This window comes from Semicossyphus pulcher, unplaced genomic scaffold (assembly GCF_022749685.1).
Source record: "Semicossyphus pulcher isolate SPU_LCO1_2020_fin unplaced genomic scaffold, fSemPul1.0.p SCAF_8, whole genome shotgun sequence".
NCBI lineage: Eukaryota > Metazoa > Chordata > Actinopteri > Labriformes > Labridae > Semicossyphus > Semicossyphus pulcher.
In genome coordinates, this window is record NW_027211759.1 from 12545580 (window position 1) to 12565260 (window position 19681).

The 19681-nt window shown below is 42.6% G+C and overlaps 1 protein-coding gene across 1 annotated transcript; it reads right to left on the bottom strand.

The window, feature by feature from the left end:
• Nucleotides 1-737: 737 nt before the first annotated feature.
• LOC138613023 (homeobox protein aristaless-like 4) lies at nt 738-17660 on the bottom strand. The gene is made up of 4 exons (XM_069686584.1): nt 17318-17660; nt 7974-8287; nt 1167-1295; nt 738-1058 (listed from the first exon to the last, which is right to left on the bottom strand). Exons 1-4 carry the CDS (start codon nt 17658-17660, stop codon nt 738-740), a joined length of 1107 nt encoding a protein of 368 aa, XP_069542685.1.
• Between the last annotated feature and the right edge of the window lie 2021 nt (nt 17661-19681).

Below are 19681 nucleotides of genomic sequence, written 5' to 3' on the forward strand. Positions count from 1 at the left end.
TACCCACTGCAGGCCAAGACAAAATTAATGTTTTCTTTCATAACCAATTATTCGCTCACACCGTACAGTTTGCAATTGAATGTGACAGAAAAGAAACTTTTAGCACTCGGAATCCATCTGAGCTTTCTTTCACCAAGTGACCTCGTTTTCAAATTGCTTTGAAATGCAGATGCTGAATGTTCCGATGTGTACTTTCTCATTTACACACTTTAAAACACAAGCCTAAAGCAACAAAAACAAGAGTGGAGCAGGACAGGAGGTATGAAAAATATTACAAAGGAAGTAAATAATGTGAATCAAGCTTAAATTAAAAAGTACCGGTAAGGCTGAATTTGGCACTGAATTCCTGTTTTATGCAACTATTTTGTAAACCATATTATTCTGCTTATTTTACTGAAACCTGTCGCTATCAAATGATACCCAGTTTATCAGGGACTTAACCCCATACTTCAATGAGACCTGAGAGATCAAGGAATCAAGAATGAGCACGTAGTCTAAGTATCATTTTCTTCTTCCACACGTCTGTATTTCTCTCTTTCAGCATCTGCTGAATGTCACAGTCACAGTTGTTATCTCGGTTGCGTTGGCCGCTGTAATGGCCTCTGTTATCTCCACAGTCTCTCCCTGTTCATTTGACCTGCGTTATCATTAGTGCTCTCAGAAAAACTCCCTCCTACCCCCACAGCGCTCGCTGAGAGGAGAGCCATATGGGGGCAGGGTGGAACCGGGCCGGGACATCATGTAGCCCAAGAGATGGCTGCACTGTGTTCCTTGGCCTTCATGCGCAGCGCAGCTATGCTGGAGGACTTGCGGTCTGGATCAACATTGAGATCATAGCCATTGATTCCCCCGCCCATCCCGGGACCCCCAAAAAGGCTGCCCATGTGCGTCTGTCCCATGTGGCTGCTCCCTGGACTGGGTACGCCAAGGAAGTCGGAGACTCCTCCAGGACCGTGAGGGTGAGGCGGCATGCAGGAGGGGACGGAGTCACATGGCACAACGCAGCCCGGCACTGGGGAGGCTCCACTGCTGCTCCCAATCCATGTAGGGTTCTGGATCTAGAGGAAAACAGACGATGGCAAACGGACAAAGTTAACAACTAAAAATTGGGAAAATATTAAGAGCAGGATATTTCCCTCACAAGTTGGTAAGTTGGTTTCTTGTACCTGTGCATAGTTCTCAGGCCGGGTCAATAGAGGCAGCTCGTAAGCAGTAGAGAAGTGTGTCCGGACCTGCTGCATCTGGCCAAAACGCTCCCTCTTCCTCCACTTGGCTCTGCGGTTCTGGAACCACACCTGCAAAGAAAACAATCCATCAGGAAAACACCTCCAAATGTGGAGCAGCCTCTACCAAACAACACTTGAAAATCATTTTCAACACTGCGCTCAAAGCTCTCATGTCACATGCAAACCCAAAGACTTTATTTTACTGGAGAAGAGGCCAGCTCTTCCTTTCAGCAAGCGAAGTAAGAAACTGAACCACATAAAATGAAGATAGTGCAGCAAATAAATTCTGCAGCACATGAAAGTCGAGGCCCAGGTTTTAAGACTTGACGTGTCTTTAAAGTGCCGTCCTCACGGAGCTATTGATGTGAAAATGGTGAGTCTCCCCTGGTGCTGCACGTTTCAGCTCCTCCCTTTGATACTCAGGCGTCTGCCTCCCCTCAGGCTGCCAGCGTCGACAGATCCACATCTGGGCCTGTAGCCATTCATAAATCACTCTGAGAAAGGTGCGCTCTCCCCCACATGTCAGCGCAGTGGGTTACAGTGGGGAATCCCTCGCTCTCATCCTTGAAGCAAAAGTTCAACTTTAGACCAAGAAGGTGATTTTCTCTGTCCATCTTTGGGTTTATTAAGTTTCATGTGCAGTATGTGAATTAGGTTGTGCTGAGTTATTCCTCCCTGTGAGATTGATAGGTGTGCTACTTTGCAGACAGGGTGTTCTTTCAGTACCTGCTGACAGACCCAGTGCAGGATACTTAAGCTCTTGGCTGTGCAAGCAAGGCATGAAGAAGAGCAGGACTCAAGGCTGAAAGGAAGAATGTTCTGAGCTCAAAATCTAAATATATAGCCCGAAAGAAATCTACAATTGATATGTGTAGTCCTAATTTTGGTGTCTGTCCCGGAGGAGAGATTCCTCCTCTGTTCCTGTTCCTGAGATTGATCCTATTTTTTTCGATGTTCAAGCTTTTTTTGGCAGACCGCCGGGATCAGCCCTACACACGGGTCTGTATGTGACTGACTGACTGACTGACTGACTGACTGACTGACTGACTGACGGTACTTTCAGAGCCGTAGAGAGAGAGAGTTGCAACATTGCAATGGCGGCTCATGGAGCATATTGGGCCTCCAGTGACGCGACTCTCTGTCTATACGGCTCTGGATTTGTTCGGGGAGTAGGCGGGGCTGCTCCTCCGCTGCTCGTCCGCTGTCTTCCCCTACGTCCGCAGTGCGCACCTGTTTTCAAACACGTTGTCATCGGCCTCATAAGGACAGTCCTTGTAACACATTGCTCACAAAAGCGCACGTTGCCCTAATGCGGTCAGCCACATACTAGGTTTTGACCAAGTCTTGTTTTAAGTTTTCCCACATCCAAATACGGGTACTAATTTCGAGAGTGTTTTAAAGTTGTAAGTCCTTTCGTGGTAGGATTTGTGTCTTGTGCTTTTGGACTACATAAACAAGACTTGATTGACTACTGTAGACAATTGTATATTCATGTATAACTAGGCGTTCATTTTTCAGTTCAAGTGTTACATTGCTTTCTAACTCGCTTGTCATAGTAGTACCTAAATATAAGTTTAGTTTATTAGTTTATTCGACAGGAGCCGTGCACAACACAACTGTTGGGCCACAGTTAGCTATATAGCTAATTTACATCTGTTGTTCCTGGCCAGGAAGATCTAAAACACACATTACAATACAAACATTAGCTCTAGAGCAGCAAAGATTAGTCCAATTATAAATCGGCAGAAAATTATCTTTACAAAAAAAGTCAATTTTAAGCACCAATGCCAAACTTTGAATGGTTCCAGCTCCTCAAATGTGACATTTTATTGCCTTTCCTTGTTTTATGAAAGCAAACTGGAGATCTTTGTGTTTGGACAGTTAGTTGAACAAAATTAGACATTTAAATATGTTTAGTATTACAGACATTTTTCTCAGTTTTCTGATGTTTTATTAAACATTAAACATCTAAGTAATAAACAGTATTTGGTAGTATACAAAAAAAGGTCAGTTGCAGCCCTGCACGCTATGCAGTAATTTAGAGGGGGATTTGTGATGTCACTTCAAGCACTTCTGTCTGTTAATGCGGTTAAATCAAATCTAAGTGAATAAACCAGATTGATTCCATATACCCAATAAAACAAGTAAATACATTACTGATTATACAAGCAATATTCTTTCTTATTCAATCATACATTCATTTCATTAAATCTAAAGTTTTTCTCCTTTCCAAACCGTCTCTTCATCAGCTGTAACTTTGTAAATCGTTGTTTCTCCCAAACATTCTCACATCTCCATGCAAGAGAAAAGCGGATTAGAGGGGGATGCTGGGAGTCTCCACATGTTTATCTGTATCTATTTGTTGGTTGTCTGAATCTTCTCCTCCCAAGAGGGAAAGGGAAACTTCTTCAAAGAGCACAGAGAGAGAGAGAGAGAGAGAGAGCGGTCCTGCTTCGACACAGGGGTTTGAATTTGGATTGTGGGTTGATTCCCAGCCCAATCAGCTTGTGGTTTCCATAGTCCCTGACATGCAATTTCCCCTCAGTCAACCTCCTCAAATCCCCCCTCTTTCACCATTACTCCAATCAACTTATCAAATGAGATAAAACCAGCTCTAAAGGCACACAAACCTGTGATTCTCCCGCCTGAATTAACAACTGGACGCTTCATTTTCAAAGAGAAGACCATATAAGGCCTCCTGTGGCACATTAAGCTGTTGCTTGTGTCTTTTGGTTAGAAGCTGACGTAAAGAAGTGTCCTCTGACTTCGACATTCCTCGGGTCAGCTGGCGAGATTAGAGGACGGCTCGGCCTCGCAGAGCAGTAAACTGATACGTGAGGCTGTGGCTGAACCCCAATGTCAAGGTGAGGGGTCGTTGCCCTTTGAATTATCTCATCTGTTTTTGAGTGGGGCTCACAGTCTGTGTTCTGCTCCCCCTGAGGATTCTGGGTCTATTATTGTTTAGGGTTCTTCATGTCTTTCCTTGGATATGAGAGCTCATAACATCACAGGTTTCCAGATATCCTTCTCATCACAGAAGGCCAGATCGGACTGATGACTGTGAAGCAGCAATACTTCCAGTTATAGTCTTGTATATAGACACGTGACATTCAAGTCACAGAGCTAAGCATGGGATTCTCCTGCAAATAATCACACAGAAATATTTTACAACAAAAATGATCTTTCCTAAGTTGCAGCCAAAGTTTTTTCTGATGCAACTTAAGACAAGTTAAGTTACATTGGTATGTGTTGAAGCTTCTTTGTACAATGTGCCAATATTTTGGTTGTACTTTACAGAAAGAGCAATAGTATATGTCATCTGCGGCTGGCTTGATGAGAAAATAGACACAGAAACAGGTAAAGATCTATTTCTATTGTGTAGCTGGCCGACTATTTCTTCATTTGGATTTTTAAAGGGTCTTTTATTTTCGTCTTTTATTCCACAAATACCTTCACAAGATCATTCTGTGGTCAGAATGTGAACTTGTATCTTCAGGTCGGAGGCACAGAATGCCCAGGATGCCCAGGATGCGGACTAACAGAGGCATTACTTCCTTTGTTCCACGCAGCATTCAGCTGCTTAACAGGCCCTGAAATGAGTCTAAACAGTCTGCACGTTATTTAACTTATCCTTCACAGGCATACATGATGCTTTCATGATATTTTATTTAATGTGTGTGCCGTCCTGTGTATTTGTTGATGTCTTTTTTGTATGTTTTATGCTCTTGTTGCAAAACAAATTCCCCTAAGGGCAAGAAAAGTTTCATTCAGAACTGCGATTAGTGTTTGTGCAAAAGCCTGTTAGTTTTTTTAAATTTGCTGGACATTTATTTTAAGTAAATTCCAGACTGACCTTCCAAAAAGAAACACCTTAATCAAGCACAAGTCAGGTGATTTAGTTTAAAGATTGATCGTCTTCAGTAGTAAGTTAGGTAACAGTTGGAACGTACATCATGTAAGTGACTGAAGTTAGGTAAGAACTAAAATGCATTTTATCGTAAACCATGATCTTTTCCTAGCCCTAACCAATCTGTGAGCGTTTAACTTCAATGTAGAATGATATGTAATGCATGGGAGGCACAAACTTGGACTAAGGTTAATGCAGGTGAGGAAGAAGTTTTTTAAAACTACTCTTTTTTTTAAACATAAAGTTTTATCAGTAACAAAGCTGTCATCTCTTTCTGATGGCTCAAGATAACTCGGCTTTATCCTCTCCTCTTCATCTCTTCGTCGCACTCCCGCCCCACTGTCGAAGCTCAACCTTTCCTCTCCCTCTCCAGCCCCTCTCTCCCCTCCTCTGCCGACCCCTCTCTCTCCATGTCTCTCTCCTCCCTCCTCCCTTTTAAGTCACCGAGGGGAAGTGGGGATATTGGAAAGTGAGATGGGAGAATGTTCAAACTGGAGCTTGTTTTCATTTCATGTTTAATTTCCTGACGCCTAAGCCCTTGGCTTTCCGCAGCTAACCCCTCTGACCTTTCCGAGGCGTGCAGACGAGAGCAGCGGACCCAGCATACACATACGCACATGCAGGATACGCACGGCAAACGCACACATTTACATACCGAGTTATAAACAAAATTCAAAGTCGGTCGCTAACAGATGCGTCCCTCTAACCTGGCTGCTCTCACACACTTACTGGAACCTTTTACAAACAAGCAAACAATGTCTGAGCTATATACGACCCTTGTCTTGGTTTCTTGGTTCTGAGTGTGTCATGTTTCACAGAGGGTTTGCTCTCCATAGCTTCGCCTTTGAACGGCAGCAGGAATGAGAGCGAAGCCAAATAGTTTGGCAGGGAGATCATTCGGGGAACATTATGAAGTCAGATGTGTCCTTTGCTGCTCTGCGTCTCTTATTCCCAAACTCCAAAACCTCCAAGTTCATTAGAAAAGAAGGCCGCTGATGTTTTTGCACGAGTAGAATTTCAATTAGTTTAAAGAACTTTTATTATTTCTCATAATGATGAAGAGTGAGCCATCCTCTATAAAAAGCCCTAAAGTACAATATTTATTTATCAACTGCAAACACTTACAACTCTTGTTTATTTCATCCAGCAGACATCTGCGAGGAAGGTGGCTCAGAGCTCTTGGAGCTCAAAGTGCTTGGCGGTGATACAGTAATTGCTAAAGACGTTGACAGCAAAAGGCAGCTTACAGAGCCATTAAAGAGCTTTATTTATGCTCCAGAGCCAGCAGGCCGAGAGAGAGGAAGAGGGAGAGAGGGAGGGCAGAGTGCACAGCTCCAAACGCAGCTTTGAAGTCCAGCCGTCTCACCTCATCTCTGTCATCCAGGACCGCGGCGATTGATAGACTGCCTCGCTGCTCACTCACACACAGACGCCTCCTCCATAAAAAATACTAGGCAGTGTGGTGAGGTTCAAGTCTGAGGTTGAGAGCTAATTGTGCTAAATAAACTAGTGGTAGCAGAAGTCACAGATGTGATTGTGGAAAACTGCAGCGCCGCTTTATGAAGACATTCATCATTAAACTGAGGATGAAACTGTAGGACCTTGACTCTGGCATTTTGGCAGAAAACATCTGTACTCTGGATCTCGATGGCTGTTGTTCCGGAGATGAAAAGGGTTCTCCGATCGCTTGCCAAGCTGGGAGTGCCCCTTGGTATTCAACAATTGGATATCCCTGGACTTTGTCTTGATGGACCTTCAGATGAAATTGTGGGGTTTAGTCTTGATTGCGTGCATATTTAGGGTCTGATTTTAAAGTATGGGTCAAACCTCACAGTGACTCAACAGAGTCTGTCAGATGAGGAAGATAATTACGTTCATCTGGGGAATAGATGGATCTGTGTGAACGCAACATGAATGTGCTTATTTCACTGTACCAGCACAAGGCCCAGGCCAGGCTCCCTGTCCCTGACTTTGTCTTGGACTGTGCACGGAAATTGAAACTGGCATCTCAAAGTGTTTTTTACATCCTCGCCAAATAGCTTTGATGACTTTTTCTCTTTCCGTGTGTTTTCCCTCCGAGCCTCCGCAGTTATGCGATGAAGCTGTTTGAACACGGTACTGTTTGGGAGAAACCCTTGACCTCTGACCCTTTTGCAGAGCCTGCAGCATGTAATAGCTAAGAACAGAGTATTCCCTGAGTCCCACCCATCCCACTCTGATCCAAAGCTGGCAGGCAGAAAGAGAGATGGAGAACAATAGGCCTTGCTGTCTGCTGTTCCGAACAATTTCTGTCAACATGCCAGTCCTAACTCTCCCAGCCCTCTTTTAAAGTTCCCAGAGTGATTATTAGCATGCAAACATGGACGCCTGCAGTCAAACAACACGACTCATGGAGACTGTCCTCCTAACTATGAGCATAAGCAAGTCGTCGGCAAAACAACACATTTTTACATTGAATGGAAAAAGCTTTTAAGTGGCTGGAGTAAATTTGATGATCGCTAAGGAGGAAGTCGGGTGACATTGTTTGGAGGTCGTAAGGAGGTGATGGAAGAGATGGATCGGTCAACAGTGGGGACTGCTGTTTCTTTGTTTTCTCAATTGCATGTTTACTACTGTAACCATGGTGATTAAGCCAGCCGTACTTTAACAAAGTAGTCATTTCAACCCACAGTGTTTCTCTTAGCCTTACTAAGTTACGTTTGTACCTTACCACCATAACCAAGCGTTTCTTTCAACAGTGCTTTCATGCCATCCTGCCAATAGGTCGTCAGATTACAAAATATTTCTTTTGTATCGTGTATGAATTCAAGATGTCGTTCAAATGGTTCGTTTTTCCTCACCTGCACTCGAGCCTCCGTCAAATCCGTCCTCAGTGCCAGCTGCTCGCGGGCGTAAACATCTGGGTAGTGCGTCTTCTGGAAGACCTTCTCCAGCTCCTCCAGCTGGTAGCTGGTAAACGTGGTGCGATTGCGCCTCTTCTTGCCTTTGTTGCTCTCAGCCTCACTTTTGTCCAGAGGGCTGGAGAGGTCCGAGCCCGGCCGCTCGCTCGGCCCCTTCTCGCCGGGTACCTTCAGGTTCAGGTAGCTGCCTTCCATCCCGGGAGGATCGACGTTCGGGGGCAGCTCCGACTCTGTCAGGCCACCGTTGTCTTTTCCTGTAAGATCGAGATTTAAGAAAAGAAAGAAGTGTGGACAGTTAACATCTTTTTTTGTTCCTTTTAAGGGGCACTTCACCACTTTTCCACGTGAAGCTCAGTTTACTTGTCACAATGAGTAGTACTGGGCCAAAACTGGCTCTGAAGGGGCCAAAGTTTGATACAATGAAGAAGTGTTAGGAGTCTAATAAAAGATGCTACCCATTTGAATTTTGGGAAATGTTTGATCAAGGTTTTTTGGAGCTTGATCTGTGCTAGGAAATAAATAGTGAAGACATCATTGTCTCTGCTGCATCAATTTTGACTATTCTTCTTTTTAAATCGGTCTCACGTGTGCGCTCACAATCAATGGAAGTACAACTGTAGATCACTGGATTGAAACTGCAGTCCTGTGATGTGGATTGGCAGTGCTGCTCTTAAAACTTCATTAAAGTTTAAATCTCACACTGTGGTTCTAAAATAACACAAAGCGGTTTTGGTTGAATTGTGCCGCTCTTCTGATTTTCACATGAAACTTTTTAAAGCAAAGATTCACAATTTACTCCAGTGTGGTTTGAAGATAATCTAAATCATATTCTGACTGTAATAATATTATTTTCAAACAAGCTATTAAAAACAACTTCCTGACCATTTCTGACCTGAAAAAAGAACAACACATGTTGTCAATAGCAGTCCTGTAATTACTGTTACTACTCTGTAATTGGAATATTCAGCAGAGCAATACTTTGTTGAAATTGTGGCTGAATCAAACCATGCTGCCTCGCATTCGAGTCAGAGAGAGCGCCTGCTCATCATCAAGTTAAAACATCCACACCAAATTACATTTAGTTAAAGCTGACATCACCTCTGTAATGTTTTATTTTGAAGGTTCAAAGGCCTCGTGTGCATGCAGCAGGTCTGAAAGTCGCGGAGGAGAAATGTTTTCTGTTTGAAAGGTATGTCACTACACATTGGCGTGACCTGTGACACAACCCTCCAAGGCCTCTCCCTCACATCTCTCAATCACGCCACCTGAAACCCGAACCACGCAACAAACCTGCTCCGTCTCTGCAGCTTGTGTATGGCGGGCCTTGTGTGCGGCGGGACGGGGGGAGACCACAGCTTTACCCCCACAACCTTGCCCCTCAGATGTAAACAACATTGTGTTTGTCACCTTCAATTTTGAGAGCGTCCATTTTGTGACAGACCGCGCTCTGTTCCTGTCAGCGCTCGCTTGCTTTTTTGTTTCCTTTTCGGAGATGAAGAAAGCTGTCCCTTCTCCTTCAATAAACAAACAGCAGTGTGAATAAATAAGCTGAAGGGCTCTGGTTGTGGGCCGGTGAGAACAGTACGCTCTGTCAGCCGCTCTGTTTGCCTTTGCTGCGAATGGGCACGGGGAGCGCCCTGTCCTGACTGTACTGGTCTGAAACCAGCTCATAGTCCAACATGTGTCTTAAAGTTAGAGTGTGGGATGATTCACTTAATAGTTATGTGCATGCTTTTTTACGTTGTCACCTTGCATTTTTGTTATGAGTAACAGCCTCCTGTCATTCCCAGAAACGCATTGCAACATGGGAAAGAGAGCAGACTCCTTGTGGCACTGGTGAGTCACTGAGCCGAGTGTTTTAGTGGCAAGTAAGATGACTGAATAGTTTCAGAGTGATGAAGCTAGGCGGAGGCTGTCTGCAGCATGCATGTTTGTTTTCATGGATTAGTACTCCTTTGGCTTGTGTCTCTCACAATGAAATGTCAATAGTCATCCTCTCGATATCGCAGCAGATCCCTCCCCTCCTGCTCTCTGCCCCGACCGAGACGCTAATGGAACAGCACAGCTCGCCCAGCTGGAGTTCATGACCTCATATCGTTGTGGCCCACCTGTCAGACCCTCTTACGGTCTCCACGCAGGCAGATGTTCTGACATCACCAGCCCCTCCGCTGGCCTCATATGCTAAAGCACTGTGCAATATTTTCATTCTTAGCCCCGGGCTGCAATGTTGAGAAGTAAGACAGGTCAACTCCAGGTTCCTGTTTGGCATCTGCATCAGTGAAGGAAAATGAAATTATTCCGCTGAGCACGGCATATATCCGGTAAAGGCACAGGGTGCAGCTGGGTGCACAGATGAGGGGATGGGAAGATGGTGAAAATGTTTTATACAGACTTATATCTCTAAGATTTTAGCTGGAACCTGCACGAAAAGGAACATGTCTGCCTTAAAGTAGTGGTTTAGTAGCTTGGATAGTACACTTATAAGCTTTCCCTTATGCACCTCATTAAGCTACCTTGAGCATACGGTTGCCTTAACCTAGCATAAAACAAGCAGTGCTTAAAAACAGCGCCTCTAAATCTGATTCGTTTGTTTAATCTGTCCAAAAAGGATGTGTAAAATACAGGGGTTAAATAAAGACATTTTGGACCAGAGAAAGTTTTTCACAGTGGGAGGACAGTTGGAACAGTTGTAGGACCCCACACTTTTTTCCCAAGTGAACACCCTTAAAACTCGCGACCAACGTAGTTTGGAGGAACTTTTTAAGCTCAAGTTCTTTGTCATTTTTAAACAAACAAAAGTTTAAAGGTGATGGTAGACAGATGTTGTTGTCTTTTGAACAGACCTAGTCTTATCCTTTCCCCTGTTTTGAGACTTTGTTCTACTGTAGTACCTTTTTATATCAACTACCTTAAAATTCGGTGTATAAGACGCACTTAGAATACTTTTTTTCATCTAAAAAGTGGGGTGCGTCCTGTATACCTGTGCGACCAATATACCTGAATAAAATGCAGAGAAAGGTATGTTATTATGTTACGGTATTTTAGACGATGGCGCTATTATCTAACTAAAGTTGTCGCTTGTTAAGTGGTGACCTCTGCATTAAACTGCTTCCGGGTCCAAGCCGCTACAACGTCTCCTATTTACAATATGCCGCAGTGCTGTTTTCCTCACTGTTTTAAGCGACCCTCACAATCAACATTAGCGTAGGCTGCCAGCTATCGCTAGCTACAGCGAAAATAGATGGTAGGCTGTAATTTGTGTGTGTTTTGAATGTGTTTTAAATGGAAATACAATGAAATAGTGTTTAAATAACTTTTATACACAATTTAATGAATAAATAGCTATCGTGAACTTTGTTCCTCCCCAAAAACAGTCTTTTATTCAGGTGCGACTTATATTCTGGATTTTACAGTACGTAGACATGAGAGTGTCATCTGTCTCCTCATCTTACTCTCTGTAAAAACCAATAAGGGATCATGTCAAACTCTTCATTTTAGCTTCCCAGCCTTAAACAGACTTCTATCAGCAGCAGAATCTGCACTAATCAACATCTTTCTCTTGTCTGGTTCCCCGAGCTCATCTCTCTCTTCTCTGTCACGCTAACCACACCGAATCCTTCGCCACAAACATCCTCGAGTATTCCCGCATGCTGAGCTGTCTTTTCTGCACCAGTTCTGCAGAACACAGCCTTCACACACTGCTTTCTTATGGGAGCCAAGATTCCACTGCACTGGCTCCGGTTTTTCTGGCATTCACAGGAATGTGTTTTTGACTTGTTCTCGTTTCAGTATTCATCGATGAACGCGCAAACGCACCGAAATATCGCCGGCTGATCCTGCAATTTGCCACAGTGACTGTGTGACAAGCTGCAGACCTCTTCAGTTAGCCGAGGTCAGATGTTTACTAGGGTCAGCAATTTAATCACTGCTGAAAACAGAGAGGAAACATCAAAGTGTAATTTAACTGGTTGTAAAGCAACAGGGCACCCTCTCAGTTTTTATGGAAAGGGACGAGGAGGGTCAAGTGAAGCCAAATAAAAGAAACACTATAAATTAGTAACCTGGGGAAGGGTTAATGACCAAACACTAAATAGGGAAGGGAATGCTTTTAAACAGAGTGCTCTCAAGTGTTCGCTCAGAGCTGACGGCAGTCTGTTACAGTGACTCTCCACTTATCACACCTTATATGGACCAAAAACAGTCAGATATCACATTGGCTTTGGTGACTTTAAATTGTACATTCATTGCTGGTTCGCAGACTTGCTTTGGGCTATATTATTCCTCCTGCAGCACAGTCTAAGACCTGATGTTGTTTCCTCAGTGGAAGGGAGGCTCCCAGATGTTCCTGAGGAGAGATGTATGCCAGCGGCTCACGCAGGAATTCAGATTCCCTGGGAAACCAAAAAATCTGTCTGCTCAGCCTCAGCTCCTGATAAATTGACGCGATCATGACCTCACTACTGTCAGAACACCTCAGGCTGCGGCAGTCACTTTCTCACTTCAAAGAGCACAGAAATACTTTTGGATTATAGAATGTTTTCGGTGCGTTGAAGGAGGATGTACACTTTGTCTCCTACATGGGAAAAGATGCAAAAACTTATTATAAAATTAAATAAAAAGTCTAATATCAGTGTGTGGAAACAAAGCAATAACCTTAAGGTCAAGCTGAAGGAAATATAGGCAGTTAATCTTGTCATTGTGTTATCAATATCACAAGTCAGTTTGAGTCTGGTGATAAATTTAAAAGGGCAGCAAAAGATTGATTATAAAGGATCTATTCAATCATCTGTCATCCAGTCGTCCTAAATTAATTTTACAATCACGTTTGTGAGGTTTAGATCATGTTGGAATAACATTTTGCCTCGTTGGAATCAAAGACAAGTATAAAGGAAGTTTGTGGTGCACTCATTGTTGTTTTAGGTGACCTTCCACAGACATCAAACCAGCAGAATGAGCTGTTTCTCTCTGCTGAAAGCAACCTTAATCATGGACCTTAGATTGACTTTTTCTTTGTGCAATCGTTTCCATCTTTGCCTCTCTGGAGTGCACATTTTGTGGATTGTTTAAAGGAAATAAGCTTCCTTCCCTTCCATACAACCCTTGTACTTTGTGTCCAATATTTTTATCATTCAGATTTAGATAACAGTCAACTGATAAGGATCGAGGAAGTCTAGGTAAGGACGCAGCTCCAGCCTCGACACGAAAAGGCCCCCCGATCAAACTGCGTGCAAGCTGGTTAAAGTTTCCAAATCATTTCTTTCATGTGGCCCGCATGCAGGTCTCAGGTAGGCGGCGGGGGGGAGTTACCTTCCTGCAGGAGAGGAGGCAGAAAGCAAAGGCCAGCGCATGCTGTGTGAGCTGCACGAGAGCTGGAGCACGTACGAGCAGAAAGGCTTTAGAGTGGGGTTCATGCTTTGGAAGGCACTGCTGCGACTGTGCTTCTGATTCATTTATTTAACTCATTAATCCATCCTTTCAATCGTTCATTACACATTCTAATTTGTTCTTGTTCACACACACACACACACACGCCGGCACCATCCCAGGTGTCAGTCTGCCCTTTTTCTTATTGTTAGCATGCACACAATGTGTTAGTCATCAGCACATGCATATCCTGTGACATCACTTCCCACAGCCTTTTAGCATATACTTTGAGCGCTTTATTTTGACAGGACGCTTTTAAAAACCATGCCAGGACTCTTTTAAAGGGTCTTGTTTTGGTTTTCTTACAGCCTAGGAAAATGTTTTACATATCACAGGATACTTCGATTTCCCGGTGACGGGAGGAGTAGTTTGAAAGAACAAAGATTGTGAAAGCTGTATGCAATTTGCTTTAAATTGCTATTGTGTGAATGAAAATGTGGGTACTAAGGTTCACACAAAATCTAGATTTCAACCACAGACAATGATGTGTATTTTTCAGATTTAGACTTATCGATGCCGCTTACATTCCCTCACATTTCTGATAAAGTGTGATATTATTTCCATCAGAAGAAACTGCATCAAGTAAGAAAACTAAAAAATTAAAACAAATTTAGAATCAAAACTTAGACGTATGCAAACAATGTGAAAGCTGTAGAGCCCAGTAAGTACATACATGTAAACACACATCGTTCACACACGTGCGGCTTTCCCAGAAACCCTCTCGTTTCTCCCGAGCCCCTCAAATCATTACCCAATCTGGATGTCCATTTGTGACTCACTGCTTATTTGTACAAGGTATTGTAGAGACGGGGTTATGTAAACCAGTCGCACTCTGTCATCTCAGGGACTCTCATAGCTTTGAGAGATGTGATGTTTGGGGAGTATGAATAATAACTATAGGAGCCAGTAATGCACATCTGCCTTAGATTAATGCCGACCTCTCCTGCAGCGCTGACCTGCATTCCTCGGCACTCGATCGGCTCCGGGGGATTTATTTCATTCATGGCTGCGCGAGCAGGTAGACGGCTCCATCCCTGCATCGCTGTGGGACAGTCTCTCTGAGTTAGCCGCCATCCTGAAACACTGCTGTGCAGGGAGGTTAATTCACTCTTTAAGAGATGAGATTGTGTTTTTAAGGATTAATTAAAAATCTGGCACGGCACTTTTATTATTTACGCAAAACAACGTAAACCTTTTTGATACATTATGCTGTGATTTTAGGGATTTAACGAGAATCTTTTGAATCTCTTTTCAGCTCTTGAATTTTATTTTTGTTTTACTACAGTTGACTCACACTTTATGGCATTAGAATAGTGATTTTAAAGGAATTATTTGCCAAAACATTAGAAATTAAAAGTGTAAAAATTAGAATATTCTGCAGCAGATGCCAAAAAATATTTCCTGCTTTATTTTTAACAGAATTAACATGGCAGTAAATCCACACCTTTACCTTTGCTTCTTATATGTGTGTGTTAAAGTTTTATATGTTATTGAAAAAAAGTAAATTAATTACAGTTTTAACATATAAAGTGTTAATAGCTGGTGACACATTTTTGTGTGTGTATTTTGCTGCACACAAACACACAAATGTATCTTCGCCATGTAAACAGTGTTGGAGCTGAAGTTGCCACACAGAAAACTCCCTCTGGGTCTGATCCGACTTTGGTGTCATCATGATGCAGATTGAGCAATACATCTCCCATTGAGGACCACACATAAGAGCACAAGCCTGTTGACGCCTGAGGCTTTGGCTTGGCCCCAAACTATCCTCCCCGGAGCCACGATGCCTTCATCTGGCTGCAACATTTTCAATAATAACACTGCAGAGCTCTCCTCAGGGGAGGCGTGTTGCGTTTAATGACGCTGTTTAAATGGTTCTGTCAATGCACGTGCCAAATCAATTCAAACTTCAGCGCAGGGGTGCTGCAGTCTGTTCGGGCCAACTTTCAAACTCCAGGAAAAAAAAGTGACACTTCAGCTCGGAATAAAAAGGGACTGCAGATTTCTTCTGATTAATTCGCGCTTTGTTGATGTTTTTTGGCAGCGTGTTGTAGTGACTACTGCGCAGAGCGCAGCAGGCCAGGACGTAACTGGTCCCAGTGAGAAAAATCAGGGCAATTTTATATCACAGCTAATCTTTAAAATGTCTTACAAAAGAACATTGACATTTACAATATTTACATGTATTAGTGTTACGTTTTTGAGCTGTTTTTTAAGCCACTAAATCCATTTTCCAGCGCGAATAACCGATTAAAACGAATATTTAAAACTTGAGTTGCTGCTTATAAGTTTCCAATAACTTCATATTTTTACCGTGATCATAACAGATGTTTTCTTCTGTAAGATCATGATAAACATCTGGACCTAAAACACGAGGGCGCCGACCAGTCTATGCGCTGATAACTCCCCAAAATATGATTTTTAGCGGATTTGTAGAAGTCGAATATAATGGGCCTGATGCTCGTTATAGCCACAGATATCATATAGGCGGCTATGTAGGCCTACTATTTAAATTTAATTTGTATCTATAAGTGATTCTTTTGTAAGGCTTTAGGCCCATTCTCGTGGACCTTTAGTCAACAGTTTGCTCAATAAGAGCTTTTTCCCTTTTTGTTTAAAACTCCCACGTCTCATAAAAGCGACAGTAAAACGGATTGTTTTCTTTAAACGCAGCATTTGTAGTGCAACGAATTGTCAGAAGACTCTGTGAAGCTTTAAAGGTTGTTATAAAAATCTATGCTATTTGTTAGGACGCCCAAACAGCCCCTAAATATTTAAATACGTCTCTGATGGTTGTATTTTATTGGACAAATAGGGACGTTTTGGCCTGAAAGCGGAGCTACTTCATCGGATATATGAATATTCCCCCTGCTGTGAAAAAGTAGCGCCTCTTGTCATCGCCTATTGTTTTTATATAATAAAACAAAACTGAGCACGTGTTAGAAATGCCCTTTAAAATAGTCCTGATTAAATTTTAATTATCAATTTTGTATCGTCCCAATTGGACTTAATGCTTGCGCGCGTGTGCTCTTATTTATACAGGCTATGAATAATAAAATAATTCACAGCATGTCTGTATTTGTTAGGGATGAAGATAGTTTGAATGTATGAAGACAATAACAGGCTGCAGCTACAGGCCGGTGAGATCAGTGACAGATGCTGCGGATTCATGTGGAACAAAATAATTCAATTTAGTGAGTAAATGGAAATCCTGTGACTTGAGTCTGTCAACGTAATAAATAAAATATACAGCCGTCACAAAGTGAGAAAATGCACAGGCTTGATAAAAGTCTGAAATAACTCAAGTCTAAACACACATCTCGTAAAGGGGAACGATTTTCTACAATTGCAGCTCATCATGCAGGATTTCAGAGCAGGAAATCCTCCTTTTCCTGAAATGCAATTCAATTCCATTCATGGCTGCATGTTTTGAATCGTTGATCTTTATTGTAACTTACTCCCTGCAAATCACATCTGAATTTCTGCAGGTTTTAACTTCTGCAACGCGTAAATGTGGTGCGTAAAAAGTCATGTTTTCAGTCTCGCTTTTTCTCGTTATTCCTCACAGTTGCTCTCATTAGTTTACTGCTTAAACACGTTGTTCCTTTAAATCTAAATTTATTGAAGAGATGGTTTACTTAATAAATAAATGCGTGGCTGATGAGCCCTGCTGGCTTTCCCCTCTCTTCCTCTCCTCTCTTCGCTCACAGATCCCTGACTTTCAGATGCTGCAGCCTATTACGCACTGCTACATTTTCTCCTTCCATTATTGCCTGCAAATGTTCCCCCTTGTCATGCATTTCCGTTCAACACGGGGCCGATGTTTTGCCTTCGTTCGTGCCTCTCTCGTGCGCACTCACCATAGCAGGGCATGAGCGTCCCGTTGAGTCCGCTGTCCGGGTGCAGCTTGCTTCCCTCGGGTGGAGTTTTGCAGGTCGGTCTCTGCATGTAGAGCTGGTAGGACTTGTTGAAGGTGCTCTCCTCTGCGCCATCCAAAGACTGGCACTCCGACTGGTAGGGACTCCGGGGCTTCTCTCCGTACGGCTGCCCTTTCCCCGGGATGAACGTGGGGCTGTACTTGGTCTCAGTGTTTGGGAAAGTCCTGAACGGGTTCGCCTGGTGGTCCCTTCCCTGCGCAGTAGACGTGCTATAATATGAATCCATCGATGTCATATCGCAGTATGAGACGCACGCTGCGTTCATACCTAAAAAAAGTGATATTAAAAAAATCCACACGGTTCTCGCTTCCCTCCCCTTCTCTAAGACTGCAGATATTCTCACGCGCTGACAAACTCACACTGACGCTCTCGTGCACACACACTCTCACACTCTGCGCAGCATCTGGGACTGCTTAAAAAATGAATCAGATGTTTTCCAGAGACTGCAGACTGAACAAATGCTAAAAGCCCCCTGAAGGTTTGTCGGGGTAAAGAGAAATGCCTCGCTCGAGCTGATGCCGCCTCGGTAGCCTACAGTGGATCTGACACACACACAGACACACTTACACACTACTAACACACACACTAAAGTAGGCCCACACCGAGCTGCAGCCAGTAGAAATGGGAGGTCACAGGCTTTTTTGGTAAACACGCGGGAGACACAACACATGACATTAATGTAATTAGAGGATGAATGTAACCGCTTTGATTCCTGCAGTTGCATGTCTGAACACATAACCTCTGACTTTCCTTCATATAAAACTCTTAAGCGTTTTATTTCCGTCACAAGATGTGTTATTAATGAGCTGCTTGTTTTTTCCTTGACTCAAGTATGCGAACAGACACGCAGAGGACGTACAATGACGTATTGATTAAAAAGTTAAACCCAGAATTTGGACCAACGTCAAGCTTAAGTATATGTAAATATTTTCTTTATGCATTAAACCAAACAGCGTTAACCGTCTAACCAGGGCCTTATGTGTGACGTCTGTCATACGCAAACATCCACTTAGAATGATGAGAATTGGAGCCCATCATGGCTGCTCATATTAAATTAGCCTGATTATAAACGATTAGGCCTGTGATGCTTTATGTAATACTTTACTATGTGCGTAAAAATGACGCATGCGCCAGAAATGAGCCCGTTCTTTGCTATAAAAATCTGACACTTTTTTTCAGGAAACAACATAAGCCTTTATGCTTTTTAAGCCTGTAGCCCCTAATCACGTCTTTGGGCTTTTTTCCGTTTGTTTCATTTTATTTATTTATTTATTTTGCATTATTGAAATTTGCAGGTGATGGTAAAAAAAAAAATACATTTATTATGTAATAAATATATATAATTATTATATAATAAAAACATCGTTACATCGTATTTTGAGTTTTTTAATAGTTTACTACGCAATGTTCTTTATAGTTATATTTATTCAGTTACTGACTTTACAATTAATCGTAGGTGAATAATTAAGGACCAACGTATTATTATTATTCTCATTATTATTATTAACATCATCATTTTTATTCTTATTTTTGTAAGTTGACCCGGCCGAGTTTTATTTTGAAGGAATTAAACGAAATATTCCTCCGCATATTTAATTACGGCTCTCAGGCCTGATCGCAGAAACTCACTCCGCCCTTCTCCCTTTTTTCTGTTATCCGTCATAATTAACGCATTAATAACGACTCGAGACAGACCTCGTGTCTTATCTCTGTAACGCAACATGGTGTCTGTCGGGACACATCTGCAGCTCAGTTCATCCTGGTGGAGGAGAATTAAATGGATGAAACAAACGGATGAAAATCATAATCACGCTCCTGTTTTCTTGACGTCTTTTCCAAAAGAAATAATCTTCTGGTATCTATTACATTTCTATGCTGAAAGGAGGTCACATTTTTACATCTGAAAATTAAAACCTCGGTTGTAAAAAAAACAAAAAACTATTTACTGGTTTGGGCCCAGTGCACGTGCAGCCTCCCCGGTGTAGTCTCGTTCAGCACCGGCACCTCTCTCGCTGTGCAGGTATTCGTTAACGAGACTTTGATTGCATTCTTTATCGGTTTATTAGTAAATAAGACATTTTTCCAGTGTAACGTAATAAGATCATTTTTGGCTACATGCTGCATCGAGTTTTTTGTTGTGGTTGTTAGACTTGTTTAGACTTGTTTATTTATTTATGCTATTTTTGCAGTTTTAATCCGGATAAGTTTTCATTTACTTCCGGGTGTGTTTTCAGCTTTGAGCTGCAGTTTGTTTCAGTGGATTTTACGTGTTCACGTCTTCTAGAA

Bases quoted from the DNA above. Each gene is read 5' to 3' on its own strand.
- LOC138613023 (XM_069686584.1), bottom strand. From the start codon at position 17,660: ATGAACGCAGCGTGCGTCTCATACTGCGATATGACATCGATGGATTCA. The intron at 8,288-17,317 runs GTGAGTGCGCAC...TCGATCTTACAG, and splicing joins GACGCTCATGCCCTGCTATG to GAAAAGACAACGGTGGCCTG. The intron at 1,059-1,166 runs GTACAAGAAACC...GTTTTCCTCTAG, and splicing joins GGCCTGAGAACTATGCACAG to ATCCAGAACCCTACATGGAT.